Source organism: Muscardinus avellanarius (genome assembly GCF_963383645.1).
Source record: "Muscardinus avellanarius genome assembly, chromosome: 2".
Lineage (NCBI taxonomy): Eukaryota > Metazoa > Chordata > Mammalia > Rodentia > Gliridae > Muscardinus > Muscardinus avellanarius.
Genome location: NC_137787.1, coordinates 126,464,191 through 126,482,641, shown reverse-complemented (window position 1 = coordinate 126,482,641; position 18,451 = coordinate 126,464,191). Strand labels below are relative to the sequence as shown.

Here is an 18,451-nt window from a genome sequence, read left to right as displayed (position 1 = left end):
CACCTGCTGTTGAGGTTTATTTTATTTTATTTTATATAATGGAACCATAGAAAAGAAATAGGCTTTTCCTGCACATGAGAGGCTAATATTTTCCTGGAAGAACAGGTATTTAAACATTTAAAAGGTCGTGTAGTTAATGCTTAATAAGGACAAAAGAAATAGCCAGGAAGGCAGGAAGAACACCAAGCCAACGTTCTATCTTAGAATCAAAGGGCAAGAAAGTATTGAGAGGTTGGGAAGTAGTTTGAAAGGAAGTTTAGAAATAGTTCAAATGATGCTAAATGGTTGATCAAATGATGCTAATTGGTTGCCTCTGGCAACCAATGTGAGGACAGGTGGTTTCGTGCAATGAGGATAAAGCCGCCTTTTTTGAACACTACACATAACCACATTGATGTCCTATTTTGCATCATTAACTAGTAAAGGGCATTTTTTTAGTATGCTAAATATTGAAAAAAATGAAATTCGATACCATTCTGTTTTGATATGCTTGCTTAGGCTTTATCGCCATTATATGAAGATACACCTCAGGCTTTGTACTTGGTTCTTTGCATACACAGCTTTGGTTAATTCTCAGTTACTCTGTGAGGCCCTACTGTTACCACATTTCACAGAAGAAACTGAGACTGTGTGCACGATCTAGAACAGGTTCCCTGTTTTGTTTTTTTTTCTTTTGTTCCTTTCCTTGACTTTACTGTTAAGACGATCTGGGTGACCTACATAGGCCAACTGAGGACGAGTTCAGCTTCATTCACAGCATCTGGTGAGAACGCCCCTCCCTTCCTCCTAGCTCTTCTCATTTGTTGCCTTTGCCTTCCTTCTCTTTGGGTCCTCTTCCTGTGATTGAATCTTGCCAGCTGAACTTGGGTCTCTTAACTTAGACCTCAGTGCTCTCTCAAGACCTGGAATTACACTTGCCCTTTGCTCTCTTTCGTTCTTTGCCTGAGCACAGTCCTGGGCACCCTACTGGTTACACTACATCCTCCAGCATGGTGTCTTGCATACTTGAGGCAGGCATTCTGAAAATCTTTAAAATCTCATAGGTGGTGAGTATCTCTAAAATTTGGGAGATGCTAGAGGCATGAAGAAGGGAGGTAGGAAAATGCCGCAGATCTTTGGAATTCTCCAAAACCCTGGAAGATGTAATGTCAAGATAAGCAAATAGCCAATGATGTCAAGTATTATGATTATGGGTAATTCAATGGAGTTTGGCAAATGGGATGCTGGTTTGATCTTTCCGGAGAGCAACTGAAGTAAAATGCTGGGAGTAGAAACTACATTCCTGGGAATAGAGAATTGTGGCTGTTTTCTCCCTCATTTATCTGCAGAAGGTATGTTTTAAGATGCCACTGTGAATAGCTGTAGATGCCTGAAACCTCAAATAGAACTGAACACTGTATATACTGTTCTTCCTGTACATACATAGAAACCTATGGTAAGGTTTATAAATTAAGCACAGTAAGAAGTTAACAATGACTAATAAAGTAGAACAAGTGTAACAATATGCTGCAGTAAGTTAGCAACCTCAGCCTAGGATTTTTATTCTTTCCTCATTAAATCTAGAACTTTCATGTTTTCACTTAATGGAACCACTTAACAGTTTCTCTTTGACATATCTGAATTACCAGTATTACTCTTGTGCTTTGTGGCTTAATAAGTAAAATAAGAAGCCAGGTGTGGGTGTGCATGCCTATAATCCTAGTACTTGGAAGGCTGAAACAGGAGGACTACAGGTTCAAGGTCAGCCTCGGAAACTTAGTGTGACCCTCAGCAACTTAGCAAAACCCTGCTTCAAACTTTAAAAATAATAATAATAATAATGGCTGGGGGTGTGGCTCAGAGATAGAATGCCCCTAGGTTCAATCCCCTGCAACACACACACACACACACACACACACACACACACACACACACAGACACAGTGTGTGTAAGCACAAACAGTAGCTCTGATCAGTGAGATGGCTGCTGAGTGGCCAAGCAGGCCAGTATGGAGGCACAGACTAAAGGGTGGGTCCTGTCCGGGGTGAGGTGGGATGGGAAGGCATCAGGCTTCACCATACTACTCAGAATGACAGCAACTTAAAGTGTGTGAGTTGTTTATTTGGGGAGTTTTTCATGTAACATCTGTGGACCACGACAGAATGTAAGGAGCCACGGAAAGTAAAGCTGGGAATAAAACAGGGGACTAATGTAGTAATAGGAAAATGGAGGCTAAAAGAATGAAGTTATAAAGCTGAGTCTTTTCAGAAAGTTAGCCTCAAAAAAGAGTGATAGAATTGGGGTGGAATCTAAGTTGGGTTATGTTTCATGTGGGTGGTGGGAGAGACCAAGCTTTATGAAGCAGATGTTAGAAAGAGTCAGTAAAAGAAAGCAGAGGGATGATAGCAGAAAAGGAAAGATATCAGAACAAAGGACACAGGTGATGACTTCTCAGGTGTCCAGAGCAGGGGGTGGGGGCAGGGATAGAGTCCTTAGAGACAGGAGAAGACACAGAAAACATGGGGAAGAGGAGGAACGAGCCGTGGAGGAGAAATGTGGGAACTTCTGTCAATAGTGATGGGCTGAGAGGCTTTACAAGAAGAATTGAAAAGTCACCCTGGAGAACATACTGATGGGTCAGTAAGATGAATTAACCCATTAAGTTTCAAATTCCCAATTCTGCAACTTTTTCAATGAAATCGACAAAGGTGCATTAAAATAGGTTGGAAATGATAATCCAGAACTTATATGTTAACTTTATTAAAATATAAAATCATATAACTACATTCTTGTTGTATAATTATATATCATTAAAATATGTGTTAGACACTATATTTAGGTGTTTATAGGTGTTCCACAGCTGGGACGATGGGATAAGATGGGTTAAAAGAGAAGCTCAGAACTGTGAGGGTATCAGTGAAGGTCAGTGGCATCAATTTGTCAGGGGCTACACCGGCGGTTTCACTGTTTTCTGTAGCAATTTTTAGCAACACTGATAAATAAAGATGGGTCACAAAGCAGACACTGGGAAGAGTAAGCGGGTCAGGGATTCTGGGTCAGGGATTCCCGTAACTCCGGAAGTCCAGGACTGCTCCTTAACATTATCGTATACGAGTAATGCAAAGCATTCAGTACATGTTTATTAAATGAAGTGTGCAGAATGATAGGATGCCTGAATATTCTAACAGGCAGCACTGACTAATCTGGTTGGGAAGATGGTGAGCAAGGACAATGGTTTAGAGTCATTTTCAGAAGACTCTCCTAGGCCTAAACACGGATCCTGGAGCCCAGCACTACAAGCCAAGGCCCCGATTCCTTGCCTGTTTCCAATGAAATCTCCCTCCTCCCTGTCTAGACCTGATAAAAAGTGTCATCCCACCACGAAGTCTCTGATGCTAACATCCACCGACGTCAAGACATAGAAGTGAGAGGGTTGGGACAAAAAGTATTCATCATGAACATGCCGGCCTCTCGTGCCCTCTCTTGGGGGCTGCCAGCTCTTCCAGGCCTCTTGCTCTTTTACCTGGTCTCCAAGGACCATTTTTCTCAGCTAGATGGATTCTTTTGAACTTTGAAAGAAGAATGGGGATCTGAAGAGGGTTTGGCAGTAGGGATTGGTGGTGATGGTGTTCCTTCAGAGTTTAGGATGCGAGAAGCAGGAGAACGTCATTGTTAGGGAGAGGTGGGAAGGACAAATAACTGGCCTACAAAGCTTATAAAACCTGCCTCTCCAGGGCACCTGACCATTAGAGCGATGCACGGTGGTCTTAGATTTCAGAAATTGTATTCCCCTACGAGGTTGAGGAAGGGAGTTTATGTGAGCAAGGTGGTACAAAATTTAGCTAATAAGATAGTTACAGTGCTTCAGAGGACCTGAAGTCTATAAATTACAAATAATACATTCAGATCTTCTTTAAATCACCTAAACGCTTACAGTGTTGGGGAAAGTTCAGTGTGCTAAGTGTATGATCCATCATATCTACACATCTCTCTTTGCAAGCCCCTTTCTACGTGTTAAGAGATGGAGAAATACTTCACATCAAGTTTATTTGACAGGCCCTTTTCCTTGACCCTAAGGGATGAGTGTTTCATATTTCTTCCGAAATACTTTGCTGACTATGGTTTCAGATGGAGCTGCTTTTAAAAGAGTGTCCTCTGATTATGAAAAGCTGGCTTTTGTGGATAAGTACCAGAGTGGATTATTTTGAGCCCAGGTGTTTTGTTTTATTATTTTACATCTGCATCCCATCAGACACAGCCCCGGTTTTTCCATGGGTTGTGAAGCCCAGTTTCAAGTCTGCCTGTGCTTAGGGAGTGCTTGATATTTTTGCTATCATCTTTGTTCATTAGCTTGTAGAGTATACGGTTTGTAGCTGATATGGAATGGATGTTAAATTCTAGGCCTGTTTCTTTCACCATATTGTTTCCCTTCATTTGCCAGATAACATGGTAGAGACTTCGAATCAGAATTATGAACCCCAAAAAACTTTAATTCTGAAGGTATATCTCCCCAAAGAATTGTGTACTGTGCCTTGTAAAGTCTAGTAAATGTATACATGTGACATGTTCCATTTCTTCCTGTTTTCAGATGCTAGTCAGTATTCTCTTCTGCAAGTTTGCATAGTTAAGAGCGGAAGTTATTGTATTTTTGAAAATTCAAAAATTACTCCCTAAAAAAACCCAAAACATGAGAAAAAAAAATTTGCCCATATTCAAAGCACATTGGGAGGTTACCTCAAAAGTACCTTTGAGTGAGTTTACAGTAATTTGTGTGTGTGTGTGTGTGTGTGTGTGCGGGTCTGGGGATGGAACCCAGGGGCATTTGACTTTCTAGCTACACCCCCAGCCATATATTTTTGAAGATTTAAAGAAGTTTATTAGAAAGATAGAAATACAGAGAATAGAAATACAGCCCCATGCCAAAGTGGCATGAGGGGGTGACTCGAAATGAATACACCCCCCAGCCATATTTTTTATTTTTTATTTTGAAATCAGGTCTCACTGAGTTGCAGAGGGCCTCACTTAGTAGCTGAGGCTGTCCACAAACTGCGATCCTCCGATCTCAGCCTCCCGAATGCTGGGATTAGAAGCATGTGCTACCTCGCCCAGCTTCTTGGCTTTTTTTTTTTTAATGACCAACTTATTTATCTAATAAAATGTGTTCCTGGAACCTTCTAAAATGCCCTTTCTTTCCTTCTTCAGAAGAGGAATCACGCACAGGCTATTTACTCAACATTGTTCATTCTGTCAGGATGGTTAGATGCCAATGTCTGTATGTTTTCCTGACACCTTGCCAGGGAAATCATTACTCTTACAATTCTTCCCAACCCTGACCTTACAGCTAGATTTATGGATAGATATTATGTTCCATGTTTGTTGTTTTTGCCCTAATTGAGCATCTGGGATTAATGCCAAAGGCTATTCAGCCTTACTCTATATATTAAATCAGAGTGTACAACTAAATTATAAAGTAGAGTTTGGGAGAAGGAGGGGTACACCTTGAATGTGTACTATTCTTTGTGGTGCTTTATATCAGTGAGAAAGAAAAGTATAATTTCTGAAATACCTCTGTGAACTGGCCTTCGTGAGAAATAATACCAGGATTGTGGTTGATGGAATTAATGACCAGGTGCCTCAGGTGAGAGCATCTTGCCTTATTACAACCCATCTTCCATACTACTGCTAAAGGAATTTTGTCCTGCACAAGTCAGATCTATCACTTCCCTTTGTAAAAGCCTCAGCTGCTCCCTACTGCCTGCCATTGGGATTAATCTCAATCTCTGTAAAAAGGAAAACAGCTTTCTATGAGCTGCCGGCCTCATTCTTAAACACTTCGTCTAGTCATTTTAAAGTGCTTGGAATTCTTTGTGAACGTCCTGGATGTCATCGCCTGTATTCACATTCCTGCCTCCCCCATTTTCTAGAATGCTCTATCACCCCTCTCAGTCCAAGCATCGCTTCCTCTGTGAAACCCTTTCTGACTTTCTCTGCTGCCCTGTTTTCCTGGCTTCCAGGAAGAATAGATCCTTGTGCCCCATCACACATAAATATCTAAGTGTGTGGCAGCAGCTGAATAGGTTGTAGTTCTGGTGTTCACACATGTCTGTCCTTGTTAGACTACAACTTCCATTCACCATCTTTTGGGAGCTGACCATAATGTTTTGTTCGCATCTTCCATTAGGAACATTGTGATAGCCTTTTAGCCTCTGCTCTTACTTACCTGCACCCTAACTTGTCATGTGCCTCGTATCCAGGTTGAGTGGGCTCAAAAAATATTGCCTCTCTGCTTGAAAGGTCTGGTGGTAGGGACTGAGTGAAATTAACTCCCGGGCACAGTGAGTGCTTGGTCTAATTTAATGATCACAGTAGATACGGCTGCCTGGACCCCACCCATTCCCAAGAAGGGTGAGGAGTGAGGAAGGAGTAGGCGTGCGTAGAGAGAGGCGTGGCTGTAAGAAGCTAGGTGATGAGTCTGGGATGGACAACCATACAAGTCTCAAAAAGCAATAGTTAGCCAGAGTTCAACCGGGGTTGCCAGAACCTGCCTGGGTCAGGTTCTGGGGGCAGCGCTATCAGGAGCCTCCATGTTGTGGAGTTTGAGAGTGATAATAAAGTTAAATAAAACACTGTCCAATGGCCAAGAGTAGTAGTGAATTCTGTTTGGCGTCTAGATGAATATGTTTCCCTAACCACTCTTACGTGCACTTATTCTCTTAAATTTTATCCCAAAGCATTTATTTTGTACATTTTTATTTTTTTCACCCATGGAACTTAATTTTGAATATACATTAAGTAGTAGTTCAATTTTATTTTCCTCTTGACTGTTATGTTAAAATACCTCGTATACTAAGACATGTTTTGGCACTCTCCATTCTAATGATCTAATTTATTCCAAACTATAAAACTAGCTAACATGTATTGAGTATATATACATGTGGCAGATATTGCCCTAAACGTTTTACAAGTTTTAGTTCATTTAATCTTGGCAGAAACATCATGAATAAATTTTGTTACTCTCCATGAACTTCAAAATGCCGATTATCAGCTGCCCGTGGTGGCACACTCCCATATCCCAGCTACTCAGGAGGTTGAAGCAGGAGGATCACAAGCGTGATGCCAGCCTGGGCAGCATAGTGTGACCTTTTGTGAAAATAAAAACCAAAAAGGACTGGGAGGGGGTAGCTCAGTGTAGAGGGCCCTTGAGTTCAATCTCTAGCAATGCAAAAACATTTAAAAAGTGAAAGAAAGCACCTTTATCAAATTACAAAGAAAACATTTGGATTATTATTGGAGTCACAGTGTACATTGTTTTGTGGAGAACTGACATGTTTTATAGCCTTCAACAGTATTGTGTAGTTTTCTTCAGATATCTTAAGCCTATCTTGTCCAATTTAGCCTTACATATTCTTATTTATTTATTTATTTATTTATTTATTTATTTTTCAAGTCTGGGGATGGAATCCAGGGGTCATTTGACATCCGAGCTATACCCTCTGCCCTATTTTTTATTCTTTATTTTGAAACAGGGTCTCACTGAGTTGCAAAGGGCCTTGCTAAGTAGCTGAGGCTGTCTGCGAACGGCGATCCTCCTGTCTCAGTCTCCTGAACGCTGGGATTACAAGCGTGCGCCACCACGCCCAGCTTGCCTTACATATTCTATACATTTACCACTCTTACAGGTGGAATATGTATTTTCTGCCTCCTACTTGGCTATTGCGCTAAGCGTTCCCACTGATGCAGTAAGGATGGCATGCCTCCATGTCCATGACTCATCATTTGCAGTGTCCAACTTGTGTTTTTCTAACATGGCTCAAGAACTTTAAAAATAATACAAAGAAATCTAGACACAGATTCTTAAAGTTTCCTACTCGTCTTAACAATTACTGTCTCAAACCAACCAGCAATTTTTGGTAAGCTCTCTTCCTGGAATAACTACCTGGCTATAATAAACTGTTCTTTTGTTATTCAGAAATATTCTATTTTCTAAAATCATATTCAAGATTTTTGTATTTCTGGTCTTAAATGAGGCCATTCTGTATTTTTCTTTCACTGTACTGTTTTTTAATCAGATATTTAGATTAAGATATTGCTGGTTTTATACATTTAAATGTTGAGCTTTCTGTCCTTTTCTGTGGTCTGAGATGATTTTGAAAATAATGAGCTGGGGTGGTGCACGCTTGTCATCCCAGCATTCGGGAGGCTGAGACCGGAGGATCGCGGTTCGCGGACAGCCTCAGCTACTTAGTGAGGCCCTCAGCAACTCACTGAGACCCTGTTTCAAAATAAAGAATAAAAAATAGGGCAAGGGGTGTAGCTCAGAGGTCGAATGCCCCTGGGTTCCATCCCCAGACCCGTTAAAAAAAAAAAAAAAGAAAGAAAAATAAAAGAATGAAACTTCTGGCCCCCATGTATAAAAACAAAATTTAAATAATTCTTTTACTCTTATTCATAGTTGTCCTCAATTTCTTTTAAACTTAAACAGATTTTATTCAATTTTACCTGTTTTTAACTGTCAGTCAAAGAAAAATAGAAAAACATCTTTAGTCTATACAATAAAAGATACCAGCAAAATTAACATCATCAAAATGAAACTTCTCTGTCATATGGCATGTTTATCCATTTACTCCGTTTTTTTACATGTATTTCAGTACATTTTTAATTTATTCTACATGAAATTTTAAAAAATTTTTGTTCATTTTATTTCTAGATACCTTATGTTTTGTGGTATTGTAAATAGTCTATGGGTGGGGTTACCAAAGATTAAACCCAGGGGCATTCTCTTCAGAGCTATACCCCAATCCTTTATCTTTTATATTTTTTAAAATTTTGAAACAGAGTCATTATCTTGCGAAGGGTCTTGCCGAATTGCCCAGGTCGGCCTCCAACCTATGACCCTCTGGTCTCAGCCTCCCAGGTATTGAAATTGCAGGCATGTGCCACTACACCCAGCTAGTATCTTTCTTAAATTGAATTTTGCACCAGTTTTTTGCTGGTCCATAAAAATGCAATTGACCCTTGTCCATTGGTTTTACATCTAGCAAGTTTGCTAAATCATCTTATTTCTTATAGTTTGTGGCAGATTCTTTGAGGTTTCCATGTAGACAATTATTTAATTAATAAAAATGATAATTTTGTTTTTTCACTTTAATTCTTACATCCTGTTGTGTTTTGCTCTTGGTTTTGATGTTCTACAATGGCTGGGCCTTCAGTGCAAAGTTGTTAGGAATGGTGACAGTTTATCATTTTCTCTTCCTCCTTGTTTTTAAAGGAAATGCTTCCCACTTTTTAACTATCCTTTACTGTGTAGGCTAAGAATGTTTGTATTCCTCTTTGGCTAAGAATTTTTGCTTATCTGTTTGTTTGTTCATTCGTTTTTATTATAGAACAGCTTGTAAAATTTTCTTGATGCCTTCTTAACCTCTTTTGAAATGACAATTTTTTTATCTTTGAATCTGTTAGTGTAAATTATATTGATAAATTCTGTAACGATGCAGTAAGCTTCCATTTCTGAAATAAACTCTATTGATCATTATCTTCACTTATATATAGTTGGGTGTATGCACTAATAATTCATTTAATATTTTTATATCAATGATGAAGAATGGAATTAGATTCTAATTTTTTCTTTTGTATGAAATCATACTGCCTTTACAAAATGAGTTAAGAGATGTTCTTCCTTTTAGACTCTCTGTTTAGTATTGGAATTATCTGTTCCTTGAGCCTTAGGAAACTTGCCTATAAAATTGCAGAGACTTGTATTTTCTTGTGGAAAATACTAAAACACTCCTAGTATATTTTATTAGTGATTATACTCTGGGTGACAAACTATTTTAAAAACAATTAGAATGGTTACATCAGTTAATCAGAAGCAATCCACATAGTTGTGCAGCTACATACAGGCTCAAAATCAGGGCTGCAATTTTCTTTTTCTTTTTTCTTTATTTTTCTTTTTGTGCTACTGGGGATTGAACCAAGGAGCATTCTATCTCTAAGCTACACCATAGCCCTATTTTTTATTTTTTATTGAAAACAGGGTCTCACTAAGTTGTGGAGGGCCTTACTAAGTAACTGAGGCTGGCCATGAACCTGCGATCTTTCTGTCTCAGCCTCCCAGGTACTGGGATTACAACTGTGTGCCACCATGCCTGGCCTGCAATTTTCAATTTTAGATTTTAAATTTCTTTTTAAGTCAATTTTGCTAAGCTACTTGTTTCCATGAATTTTTGCATTTTCCTTAAATTAATTTTTTTGGGGGGGTACTGGGGTTCCTGGAAGCCCTTCTATATCTGGGCTACACTCCCGGACCTTTTTTTTTTTTTTTTTTTTTGGAAACATGGTCTCTTAAGCCAGCACGGCTGGATTCCAACCTGCACGATCTTCCTGTCTCCGCCTCCCAAGTGCGGGAAATTTTTAAAAATTTTAACAAATTATTCATGTTTTTATTTGTGTAACTGTTGTATTTATGATCTTTTCTTTTACATTCTTAAAAGTTTTGTTTCTGCTTTCTTTATCAATTTGTCAAAGGTGCTTGTCAGGTTTATTGATATTTTCCCAATGAACCAACTTTTGTTTTGCTGACTTCCCCCCACCCATTATATATACATATATATACATATATATTATATAAAATTATATATATATATCCATATTGGATATTGAACCCAGGGCCTTGCACATTCTGGGCAAGTGCTCTGCCACCACTGAGCCATATCCTTAGTCTACTGAAAATTCATTTTCTGTTTCATTAGTTTCTGCTCTTATCTGCTTTTATTTTCTTTATCCTATTCTACTTAGTTTTTGCTTTGTTTTGTTTTTGTTTTTTGCAGTACTGGGGATGGAACCCAAGGGCATTCTACCTCTGAGCTACACCCCCAGCCCTATGTTTTATTTATTTATTTTTTTATTTGAAACAGGGTCTCACTGAGTTGCAAAGGGTTTCACTAAGTAGCTGAGGCTGGCCATGAACCACGATCCTCCTGTCTCCGCCTCCTGAATGCTGAATTACAAAGTTTGCCACCATGCCCAGCTGGTCTTTGTTATTTTTATTATATCGATATTTTATTATTTATTTATTTAGTTAGTTAGTTAGTTAATCCAAGTATCACAAGAATCTAGTCACTCCCCCATCTACCACTTTAGCTCTATCTCACAAGTTGTCCGGTAGAATTATCATTTTTGGTTCAAAGTATTTTCTGATTTCCCTTTGCTTTTTTTTGGGGGGGGGGCTAGGAAGTATTTTTTGTTATATTTTTGTTATCAATTGCACTATATTGGGGAATTTGGTCCAGGTGATACTGATTCTTTGACATTGTTAAGATTCACTCTATGGGTCAGTTACATTATCAGTTTTTATAATTGTTCCCAGCAACAGAAAACTCATCTCCAGTTATTCTAAACAGGACTCTAATACATGTTCATTGGATGTGGTTTGCTTATTGCAGTGGTCAAATTATCCATGTACTGATATTTTTGTCTTATTATTTCTTACAAAGATGATATAAAGTCTACATCAATAATGATGTATTTGTCAATTTCTTTTTCTTATTCTATCCTTTTTATTTGACATTTTAAAAAGCCTTCCTGTTGTTCACATCTTCCTAATAAACTGAGCCTTTACCATTTGTAACATATGTCAATATCTAGTAATGTTTTGGCTTTAAAATATTTTTTCTTTATCTGATAATAATGTATCCACAAAAACTTTATTTTTACTTATATCTTATACTTGGATTTTTCCACAAATTTACTTGTTTTACATGTTAAAATATTTCCTTCATCTATTCTGACAAAAACTTTAGTCTATTTATCCTTATTGTTATTTCAATATATTTAGATTCCATTTCTCTCTTTCGTTCCTTCTTTCTCTCTCATTTCCTTCCTTCCTTTCTATTGAACTGAGGGGCATTCTATCACTGAGCTACATGCCCAGCCGTATTTTAAAAATTTTAAATCTTCAAACATAGTCTCACTAAGTTGTGCAGCGTAGCCTTATACTTGTGCTCTTTCTGCCTCAGCCTCCTGAATACCTGGGATTACAGGCATATACCACTATGCTTAGTTTTTATTTGCTATTCTTTACCATCATTATGGTTCTGTATTATTTTTAACCCCGTTATTAAGAAATATTTTAACCCCTTATTAAGACATGAGCACTTGCCTACTAGGTGTAAGGCCCTGTGGTTCAACCTCTAGTACTGTAATTATATGTGTGTGTGTGTGTATGTGTGTGTGTGTGTGTACATATATACATATATAAAATTGTTTAACATATTAGTCAATGATAGTTTATATTTATTTACTGATGGGTCTGCTATTTATTTTTTTTTGTTCTCAGACCTTCTTTCTGGCATTAGTTTTATCTTAAAATACATCCCATGAAGTTCCTCTAATGAGTGATAGTAAATGCTCATTTTGTGTTTATATAAAAATGTTTTTATTTTACCCTCATTCTACAAAGATAGTTTTCCAGGGTATAGAATTCTAGGTTTTTCAATTATTGTTTCACTGCATTGTGATGACATTATTTCCCTTCCTTCTGACTTTTATTGTTGATGTTGATTAACATTCCTCAAGTACACTGTTCCCTAGTAGGTAATCTGAATTTTTCTCTCTGCTTTATGATTTCTTTTTGTCCGCACTTTACTATGGCGTTACTTGGAATGAATGTCTTTTTACTCATGCTGCTTAACTGTTTCAAATATACTAAAACTTTCATGGTGAAATAGGAGAAATACTCTAAAAAATTCATAACCTCTAAATTAATTTATGAAGTGGGTGCTGTGAGAATCATCTTGAAATCACAAGGTGTCAAATATAACCGATGGTAACCTCATGGAACACAGGTATGAGCTTCATGTTGTAAGATAAAGACAATGCATTTTTACTCCATTTATACTCTTTGTTTGGTATTCTATAGCATCCAAAACCAACTTTAACTAAAACAGAATACTTTTTTGTTGGGAAGTACTCCAGAATATTGTAAGGGTAAATGCTCAATAATGTTTCTGAAATGACTACTTATTTTATTTATTCATATATTTTTACAGTACTGTGGACTGAATCCAGGGGAATTCTACCACTGAGCTTACGCTAGCTCTTTTTAGTTGATTTTGAAACAGTGTCTTTCAAAGTTGCTGCGGGTCTTGTTAAGTTCCTGGGACTGGCCTTAAACTTGTGATCCTCCTGTCTCAGCCTCTCAAATAGCCCTGCTTTGTTTGTGGGTCAGAATGACATGAGCATTTTAAACAACTAAGGTAGTCAGATCTTTTTTTTTTTTTTTTTTTTTTTTTTTTGGTATTGGGGATTGAACCTAGGGGCATTCTACCTCCAAACTACATCCCCTAACCCTTTTTTATAAATTTATTTTATTTTGAAATAGGATCTGGCTAAGTTGCTGAGATAGGTCTCAAACCTACAATCCTCCCTTCTCAGCCTCCCAAGTACTGGGATTACAGGTGTGCACCACCACGCCTAGTTTTACTTATCATTTTATGTCAAGTACATGGAGAAATCTTTTGGTCTCTGGGCATATGTCTAAATCAATGACTAGTAAGAAAAGACGAATCCTTGATGAAAGATAGCTTTATAATAGGTTTTCCTTTCAATTGAAAACTTATTTGGAAAACTGTATTTCTTGGAATTCCTTTTTAAATTTATATTGGAACTCATATGATCATTTCAGGAAAAGAATACTAACGATTAAACCCAGGGTTAGTCTGCCTTCAAGCTACGCCCAGCCATTTTTAATTTTATTTTGAAACAGGGTCTTGATACGTAGCTGAGGGTCTCACTAAGTGGTTAAGGCTGCCCTCACACCTGTCATCTTCCTGTCTCGGCTTCCCTGGGATTTACAGGTGTGAAGTGCTGTGCCTATCTTCATACTGTCATGTAAGCAAAAGTCTTGGGTCTTAAAAGTGAAAGGAGTTTTGTTCTTTTATTATTTCTCTTGCTGGCACTGTTATAACATGCCATTAATTCCCCAGAAAAATTTGTTTTAAGGAGTAGGCACTGTGAGAATATATTTATCTTGGTAATAAAAAGTCATTCAACTGCAGAAAAATAATTAGTTCTAGTAGTTAACAGCTGTAGAGAATCTAGTTTATGTGTATGTATTAAAAAAAAAAAAAAAACAAACACCTCGCCGGGCGTGGTGGTGCACGCTTGTAATCCCCGCGCTTGGGAAGCTGAGACAGGAGGATTGCACAGGTTTGAAACCAGCCTCAGCTACTTAGTGAGGCTCAGCAACTTAGTGAGACCCTGTTTCCAAATAAAATATAAAAAAGGTCTGGGAGTATAGCCTGGAGGTAGAAAGCCTCTGGGTTCCACCCCTAGTACCACCAAAACAACAACAACAACAACAACAACAACAACAACAACAACAACAACAACAACAACCACTTTTTGTTTCAAAGTCTGAGTAAAGTAGTCGTTAAAAAGTCAACAATTTTGTTGAAGGGTCTGGAATACTTGACTCCAAATTCTCATTTGCCTTTTTTTGGTGTGTGTGTGTGTGTGTGTGTGTGTGTGTGTGTGTGTTACTGGGGATTGAACCCAGTGGCATTCTACCTCTGAGATACACCCCCAGCACCACTACGCCCGCCCAGTTCATTTGCCTTTTATCTCCATAAATCTGCACACTTCAAGTGATCTGTACTTGACATTTGAAAAAATAACATTTCAACCAATTACTCCACCTAGGACTTCATAATTGGAGATCAGTTTAGATTAATGTATTAGCTTATTATTTTGATGGCATTTGTCAATAATCCTCTTTCCTTCACTCGTGAATGATGACTTTATCTATTGATTAAAGTGTCTACTCTGTTATCTTCCGGGGCTCAGTGCTTGTCAGGCATGGTTACCTCGTGGAGTTTCAGCGTTGACACGGAGCAGGCATCCATTAGATAATCAAGTAAACAAAAATAAAACTGCAGGTCCCGCAGTAGTCACACAAAAGAAGTAAACAACCTTCATATAGGTCAGAATGGTCTTCAGCAAGGTTAAAAAAGGCGTCTCAGATCTGATGAGTCCGAGTTAACTGAACGAAGAAGGGAGGAGGGGAAATCAGACAGAGGCAAAGGTTCTGTGACAAGGCCAAGACCGGTGACCACAAGGGTCTAGAACAAAACTGCTGTGGCTGGGCAGAATGACAGGCTGCTGTTACGGGGCCAGACCTGCGGGATCTCGTGGGGATGGGGGCAGAATAGGATGTGCATAGCAGGGGAAGAGGTGCAACAAAGGATGAGACTAGCTTGAGGATGGACTTGGACTCTCTAAAAGTTATTGATACAATTTGGTGACGATTGACTACAGGCATGTCAAGGATCACTCCTTTTCTGTTACTGAGGATTGAACCCAGAAGGATTCTACCTCCAAGCTACACCTCCAGCCCTATTTTATTTTTTATGTAGCAAGAGGGTCTCACTAAGTTGCTGAGGGCCTTGCTAAGCAGCTGAGGCTGGCCTGAAACCTGTTTTCCTCTTGTCTCATCTTCCCCAGTCCTAGGATTACAGGCCTGCTCTGCCACCTGGTTAGGATAACTCTAATGTATCTAATTTGTCTAAGTTCATGGATGTAGTGGCATTTGCTCAGACATGGACCTCTGGAAAGATACCAGGTTTGGGAGAATACAATCTTGATTTTTACTTTAGACATGTTGGAGTTGCACCTTTAAGATTCCCAAAGGGAAACCCTACCCTAGATAGATATCCTAGATTGACAACCTAGAGAAGATACATTTGTGAGTGAGTCTTCTGCTTAGCGGTTCTAATCAAAGCTCTTAGCCTAGGAAGGAACCCCCTATCCCGGGGAGAATATTATACAAATAGGAAAGAATTAGGAGCTAAAAGGGAGAGTAGCTATCTTCTATTTCTAACTGTACTTCTCAGAGTTCTCCATTGGAAAAAAAAACTCTAATAAATAAATAAATAAATAAATACTGTACAGAGGTGAGGGTGGAGGATCAGAATGTGAACATGTTTCAAAACCTCTGGCTGAAATCCTAAAGTTCGTACACACTTTACATTTCAGAAGAATCCAATGTTTCTTCATTTGATCTCATAGAGCAGCAGAATTCAAAACTTGAAGGTTATTTATGCTAAAATGAATTGTATACTCTAAGATCATATTTGTCTTCTAGCTTTGTACGCCCTCTGACACAATACTGAACTCTCCCATGTAGGGGAATAAATACTCCATTTGAAGAATCATAAAAGTACAATTACTTCTCAGGAATCCAGGAAATTGTAAACCCAGAGAGGCAAGGAGACTGCCAAAGACTGCACATTAAATTAGTGGTAGAATGTTAACAGAGCCTGGCTCCCTCTGGATTCCTCCTCCCCAGCATCCAACCCATCAACAACATCATGCGTCAAACACAAGTTGATACGCAAATGTTTATGACATACCTACCCAGGCACCGGTTAGTGTTTCTTCCCCAACTCACGGCCATGTCAGACTTAACTGGAGAATTATGACCCATCCGTACTGTGTGAGGCCTGGGAAATACAAGATGCGTGCACCGCTAAGATTTAGTCTGTACTCAGTGAGACAGGCCATTCACTCTTACTGAGCAGGAGCCAAGACAGATAGAAATCAAGATGAATTGGGAGATCTGGCTTGAGGGAGTTGCAGATATGAGAGGGGAGAGGGAGGAGGGGAGAGGAAAGAGGGAAAGATGAATGGAAACACAGAATGGAAGAGATAGGAAAGAATCCAGCTCCCTTTAATCCCTTCTCTCCCAATCAGTTCATCTGTGTGTTTTTTTAAGGTAGGCATGTCTTTTGAACAGGTGCAATCTGCAGGTGAGCTTGGAGGCAGAGTACCACTGAATGCACAAGCCTCTTACAGCCCCTCTCAGTGCAAGGAGAGATACACAATCATGATGAAGGTGTAGCTGCTGAGACAGACATAATGTGTCCCCTGCTAAGAGGCATAGTGCCAGGGTGCCAGAGAAGCTCTGAAAGCATGTCTTCACCCCTCCACGTCACATGGATACACTTTCCACGGAATACTAAGAGCTGGGATGCTGCAGGGGCTTTAGGAAATCAAAACATGGGCTGGAGATGTGGCTTGGTGGTAATGTGCATGGTTAGCACGTCTGAAGCCCTGAATTCAATCCCCACACACATACACACATGTTAATCTTGATAACCATTTCTATATTCCCCTTGTTCAGTCTAAGAAATTCCACCTCAAGTTTTGCATAGAAAGAGTAGTTTCTATAGCCCAAGCAGTCACTGTCAGCTAAATGGCGTCTGATCATGAAAATACAGTGGTTCAGAAGCCTGCAGGGTGGCTCGGGGTTCAAGAGCTGGCTCTGTGGTTGATTGGATAGAATATGTTTCTTCTAGTATGTATCCTCACTCGTATCTGCAACTCCACAGTGCTCACAGCCGATCCCTTAGTGGAAGGACCTCCCTCTTCCCTCTGCTCCACCCACCCATTCCCCAACACTTGATAGATGTCGCCCTGCTTTGTTTGTAGGTCAAAATGGCATGAGCATTTTAAACAACTAACATAGTCATGTCTTTTTTATTATTATTGTTGGAGCTTGAACACAGGGGCATTCTATCTCCAAACTACATCCCCTAACCCTTCATTTATTTACTTATTTCTATTTTTAAATAGGATCTAGTTAAGTTACTGAGACTGGCCTCAAACTTATGATCCTTCATTCTCAGCCTCCCAAGTACTGGGATTAAAGGCTTGCATTACTGTGCCCAGCTATAGTCATGTCTTAAGACAGGCAGGACAGAGTCTCTAGAGAGATTTCCCAGCAATTAGCTCTGTCGAGATGAGGGTTGCAGTTTGCCCTGCTGGTGAGGAGAATGGCTGCCCGTGGGGTGTTTGGATTTCTACTCCTGGTATTTCTCATCATTAGAATAGGGGATCTCCACAGAGGTAGAAGCTATTTTACGTAAGACGCACATTCAGTATTGGTACACCAAGGCTTTCCTCTCTCCATTCACAGGGGCGGTGATAAATCAGAACCAGTAAGTTCTGCACTGTGAAATGGCTGACCTCACAAGGGTACTCCAAAAGGAGCACGTCTTCTTATTTCGTTCTAAAGAAGGCGATGCCAGAAGCAGTCTGATCTCCTTGTACACTTACAGATCTGTAAAAAAAGTGAGTCACTCCAAGTTTCTATCTTTAGTTCACAGAAACAAAGCACTGAATCATACAACCTGTCAGGGAAGATCTAGATATAGTTTCATCTAGATAACATTCATATTAAAAGAATCCAAAATTCTATTTTTGTGGTAGAGTTATGGGATCAGGGCTACAACTGTCTGAGCACTAATCATTTGGCAGATCTGGATGTGACTATGAAGAACCTTTACACAGAGATAACGGTGTGAATGAACAGTGCTTAGCTCAGTCCACCCACGTTTAGGACCAGCCACACCTCAGGTGAGAGCTGTGCTACTAATCCAGAACTGAGAAGGAACCAGAAGATCGCCACTGGGGGAAA

General features: G+C 39.2%; 1 protein-coding gene across 1 annotated transcript in view; it reads right to left on the bottom strand.

Annotated features, from left to right (window-relative positions):
- Positions 1-16,459, bottom strand: part of POMP (proteasome maturation protein) — a gene marked incomplete at both ends in the record, with an annotated part of 38,464 nt that extends 22,005 nt beyond the window's left edge. The window contains 1 exon segment of the mRNA XM_080689432.1: positions 16,386-16,459. Coding sequence (XP_080545558.1) covers positions 16,386-16,459 — 74 coding nt within the window.
- Positions 16,460-18,451: the final 1,992 nt, after the last annotated feature.